The sequence below is a fragment of the Penaeus vannamei genome, chromosome 29 (assembly GCF_042767895.1).
Source record: "Penaeus vannamei isolate JL-2024 chromosome 29, ASM4276789v1, whole genome shotgun sequence".
NCBI classification, from domain to species: Eukaryota; Metazoa; Arthropoda; class Malacostraca; order Decapoda; family Penaeidae; genus Penaeus; species Penaeus vannamei.
In genome coordinates this window covers 29,953,419-29,958,418 of record NC_091577.1, presented here as the reverse complement: position 1 = coordinate 29,958,418, position 5,000 = coordinate 29,953,419, and the positions used below count along the sequence as shown (strand labels likewise).

The 5,000-nt window shown below is 54.8% G+C and overlaps 1 protein-coding gene across 1 annotated transcript in view; it reads left to right on the top strand.

Moving 5' to 3' along the window:
* Positions 1-39: 39 nt before the first annotated feature.
* Positions 40-5,000, top strand: part of LOC138867331 (serine/arginine repetitive matrix protein 2-like) — a 5,331-nt gene continuing 370 nt past the window's right edge. The window contains exon 1 of the mRNA XM_070142462.1: positions 40-5,000. This exon is cut by the window's right edge and continues 370 nt beyond it. Within this exon, the coding sequence (XP_069998563.1) occupies positions 40-5,000 (4,961 nt within the window).

Genomic DNA, 5,000 nt, shown 5'->3' with positions numbered 1-5,000 from the left:
TGTCGAGATCCATTCCATTGTGGATATTGTCATCTAAGGATGTATTACTGCCATTATCGCTGGTATACTATTGCTACAGTCATCGTTGAACTGTTCTCTTTCAACTTCAGTAGAATTAACCGTGACTGGTGTCATTGGTTCCAGACTCCGTCGTTGTCCTTCGCCACGCCCTCTCTCGGCGTCGCTGGCCTGGGGGGCCTCGGGTCCTTCGGAGCGCTGGCGGGGGGCTTAGGAGGAGCCTTGGGGGGAGTGGGAGGCCTCGGAGGAGGCTTCGACTTCGGACTTGGGGGTGGCCTCGGGAGCGGCCTCGGGGCGGGGGGAGGCTTTCTGCCAGACGTGGGCCTCCCCGTGGCGGCGCGACCTCCCCTGCTGCCCTTCGCGGCCTCTGGAGGGCTGGGAGGCAGCCTCGGCGGCCTGTCCTTCGGCGGAGGCCTCGGGGGTTTCGGCAGCGGATCCCTCGGGCTCACCTCCCAGGGCAGCAGTGTCAGCGGGCTCAGCCTCGGAGGGCTGGGCGGCGGCGCAGGCGGACTCGGGGCGCCGCGGATCCCGTCCGTGGCCACGGTGCTCAAGGAGGGTCCCGACGCCTTCGTGGCTGCCGGCGCCGCGCCTAAGGGCAACCGCTTCGACGTGCTGCGCCAGCTTGCCTCCAACCCGTACCAGTCGGCCTTCAAGGCGAGCATCGGCGACCCGTCGCTCTCGCCGCTGCCCCTGCCCAAAGACCCCGAGGCCAAGTTCCAGCAGCTGGCCAAGGAGGTTAGCAAGGACCTTGAGGCCGGCGACAGCTCACTCACGTCGCAGCAGCAGACAACTAAGGCCATCTATGAATCCATCGAAGGAGTCGTAGGAAGGGACTCCCCGCATCCCACACCAGCCAGCCAGCACTTGCCTCCTACGGTGTCTCCCCAGTCTGTTGAACCCCTCACACTGAGCACCCTTGAGGTAGCAGACCCTCCGGCCAGGCCTTTAAGCTTCCAGGCCAGTGGAGTCCATGTGACCCCTACTCCCCCTTCCCCACCAGCCCACGTCCCTACGCCTTCTGGCACAGGGGAAGAGGAGCGCCACCGCCACACCTTCGTCTCCCAGGATGGCTTCCCGATCGACGAGCGCTCTCGACTCACGCCCTTCAAGGCAGGATCCAGTAAGGTGCCGAAGGTCACGTCTGCTCTGCCAGAGCCAAAGGATCAACTGCCATATCCCAAGTCCTCTCCTGCCCAGCCCCTGGCCGTTCTCCCGCCGCCCGACTCTCACGTAAAGAACGTCAAGGGCGTCCATGACCCTCCCCAGATCGAGCACCAGGGGCGTTTCGATGGCCCTCCATCACGTGGCCGTCCTCAGGGCGAGTTCAGCCATGCGCCCCCGCCCCGCAAACCTCCTACGGCAAGCTCCTACTTACGGTTTGAGAAGAGGCCGGTTCCTGCCGAGAGACCTCGGCTGAAAGACCCTTCCCTGCCCGGAAGGAGGCATCCTGGGGCCAGTAAACGGCCACCCCCACTTGGCATCCCTGACACTTCAGAGGACTTTCCAGGTAGGTCAGAGGGGCCACCGGTTCCCCTTCGTCGGCCACGTCCCCTCCTTTCCTCCAGGGGTAAAGAGAGTGTCCAACATAGACCTCGCCTCAGGCCCCAGTCTTTATATCACACCAAGCATAGCAGCAACAGCTTCCCTGAGGAGAATACTCACCCTCAGGGCCAATCTGAGTTAGCCCTTACTACTCTGGGTCCACCAAGAGCCAACTCAGATCTATCACCAAGACCTTCCCAGCCGCCCGTCACACATGACCCTGTCCTAGACCTCTTTAGGGACAAGAGGCCACTGCCTGAGCACGAAATAAGAGCCGCAAGTGATGAGGCTAGTCAGAAGGGCTTCAGGTCCAAGCTACGCCCAATGCCACCACCGCCGCCTTATGTCAAGGAGGTCCTCATTGAACCAATTAGTCCCTCAACCAGACCTACCTCTTCTGATGTTGCTTCCGAAGTCCTGCAGGAGTTTGGTCTGAGACCTCTCCCTCCACCACCCAAGATTGAGCCCCCTAAACTCCTGTCCAGTGAGCAGATCCTTTCATTTGTGGAGTCGCAGAATCCAAACCCGAGGCCTAAAATTGACTTTGATATTGGTTCAAGTTCTAAGGATGAGTCTGTACTCCCTCCAGACTCAGAGCTTAAGAAACACTCTGCAACTCGCCCTCAATCCCCTGAATCGTCTTCTGAAGAGAGGGGCCTTTTAGATGGAACTTCCCTCCCAGAACTGTTGCCCCCAGACCATGCTCTGCTTAGTAACAATGGCAGGACTGTTGTTGCCAGAATGGAATCTGAAAAAAGCCCTGAAAATCTCCCAGTGCTTCTGCCATCACCTCCTCCCTTCGTGGAATTCCCAGGAATCACCACAAACAGAAAGGCAGGCAGCCTTGAGGTTTCACAATCCAATCATAATACTGTGGTTGACGCTACAACTGCCGAACCTGGCCAGTCAGTGTCTAAGCTGAAAGTTGTTAACTTACCCAAGTCTCAACCTGATTTACACCAACATCTACCACCATCGCATATTCCCCCGGGAGAAGAAGCTATTACCCCAGGAGAAAACCTTGAGCATCGAAACAGCGGGGTAGCATATTCAGAACAAATTTCAGGTGAAAATTATTCTGAAGTCCACCGTGATTCTCCTCTGAATGAAGAGCGGAAAGCAAGTCTAAATTCATTCCAAAATGATGAATCTCTGCATAACGAGCATCAAAACTCAAGACAGCCTCTCCAACAAGGCCAATTGATCGAAAATAGTTCATGGCAGGGACTTGATGAGCAAAGAAATCCTTACCATGAAGATGGAGATGCCCAAAGGGACACTAACCTTAATGAGCATAATCAAAGAAGCCCTTCTAGTGAAGGCCTCACTACTCAACCCAAATTTCAACAACCAGGTGACGTTTTTCAACAGCAAAAAGATTCCCAAAGAAACTTTCGCCAGTTTGGAAATAGGTTTCCTCAGCAGCCGCTGAATGGCCACCAAGGAGTGCCTCACCGACAAGAATTTGATTCCTCTATTGGACAATTACAGGAAAATAAGTTCCACAGAGACATCCATCGACATGAAACCGAAATCCAAAACAGTAATGGGCATGGAAATGGCTTTCACAGAGATCCTCCACAAGAAAATGTTTTCCAAACCAGCCCCAAAGATCGACGTGTGAATTTCCAAATCAACTCTGAACAAGAGACAAATACCCAGCCTTCCCTTCCCCATGGAAAGCCCTCTCAAGCCAGCAGGAGGGATAAAGACTTACCTGCCAGACATCGAGGTCAGTCTTTCAGGGAAAACAAAGTCATGCATCAGGGTCTGCAGATCATCGATCCTTCGGAGGAAAAGGGGATACCCAGACATCCTTTCACAAGACCTCAGAATCCTTCATCACAGATCCCAGCTACTCCTTTGAAACACCTTCGCCCGCCAACTCGTTCACAGCCGCACTTCATGCTACGGGTCCTCACCACTCCTCCACGGCCGTCCCAGCGGCGTCCTCCTCTGCAGAAGTTGTATCGAGGTTCCCTATCGCAGCCTCGACCTGCGTTTCGAAGTCCACACTCAGGCAGACAACAACCGCGTTTTAGTGCCTCTTATTCTGACCCAACGACACACGCAGACGGCCTGCGACGGCCCCCTCAGCGTCCAGAGCGACGGCCACTGAGTAGGGAGGGCGCCAAGACGTCCTTCCAGAGCCATGTGCCGAGGACCATAACAGATCCAGTTGAGCTCCGACATCAGAGGACGATGAAAAGGCCTTCGCATGCACCCACTACAGGTTCGCCAAAGGACCTTCTGTCTTCTGGCATCCTACAAGATTTTGAGCTTCTACATAGTCCCGACTCGGCACAAAAAGTTACCAAGGAATCTCTAAGACAACCTGAAGAGTCCTTAAAGCCATCTCATTCACTTATAAGGTTTCATTTTGAAACCCCATCACATCCTGACGGGGATATATTGTCCCCTGATAATAAAGGACTTGTATCTATTGGATCAAAACAGGAAGAAAACATTCCTGCATCTGAAATACAGGATCAGTTGGATCAAGCGATTCAGGAGGAACATACTGGCTCAAATAATCAGATTAATCAAGATTATTCTTATTCATCCGATAGCCTATCATTTCCTGAAATTGATGACCTGTTGGCGCTCTCTTTATTCTCACCTTTATCAACATCCTTATCATCATCTTTGGCATCCCCAGAGACCCAAGACATAGACCCCCATAACAACGCTCCCATAGAACCCGTATCATCCTATGAGGCCTTGAGCCCAGACACACGGACAAATTCAACTCTTCACCAGACACTGCCGATGGTTCTACACGAAGAGACTCTCCATCTGTCACTAAAAATAACTCCACCACCGCTCTTAGAAGCTCTTTCATCCCAGCCACCGCATCAACCGCACGATACTTCTCCGACGCAGCTACCACTTCCACCTTCCTGGCTATCACAACCGCCCTCGGCTCCTTCCGTGTCGCCGCCAGGAACGTCGCCACCGTCGGTACAGCCGTCACAGTCACCAGAGGCAGTGACGTCGACCTCCGCACCGTCGCTAAGAAAAGGTGCTGATTTTCTCGCCGCAGCCTCGTCACCGCCAGAGACGACCACGCTGGAGTCGTCCTTCTCAGCGCCCATGCCCTTGCACAAACTCTTATCAGATTCTGAGACCAAGAGGATCCCTGTCTCGCCTCGGACTGAAGCCCCTTGGCCTGTATCTCCCTCACGCTCGACGACTGAAGCCCCGTCGCTCTCACCCTCGCCACGAGCTTCTCTTCCGGCACCCGAGACACTCGTATCTGACGCAGAAGACCAAGAGGACCACACGCCTCTACCACACACGACCACCTCGTCGCCTCTGCTCTCTCTTCCCTCTCCTTCTCCCCTTCCATCCCCATCCTACGAATCACCTGCAGGATCCCCTCTACTGCCTTCAGGAGCATCGGAGACACAGAATCCTACGACAGCACCATCACCTTCGAC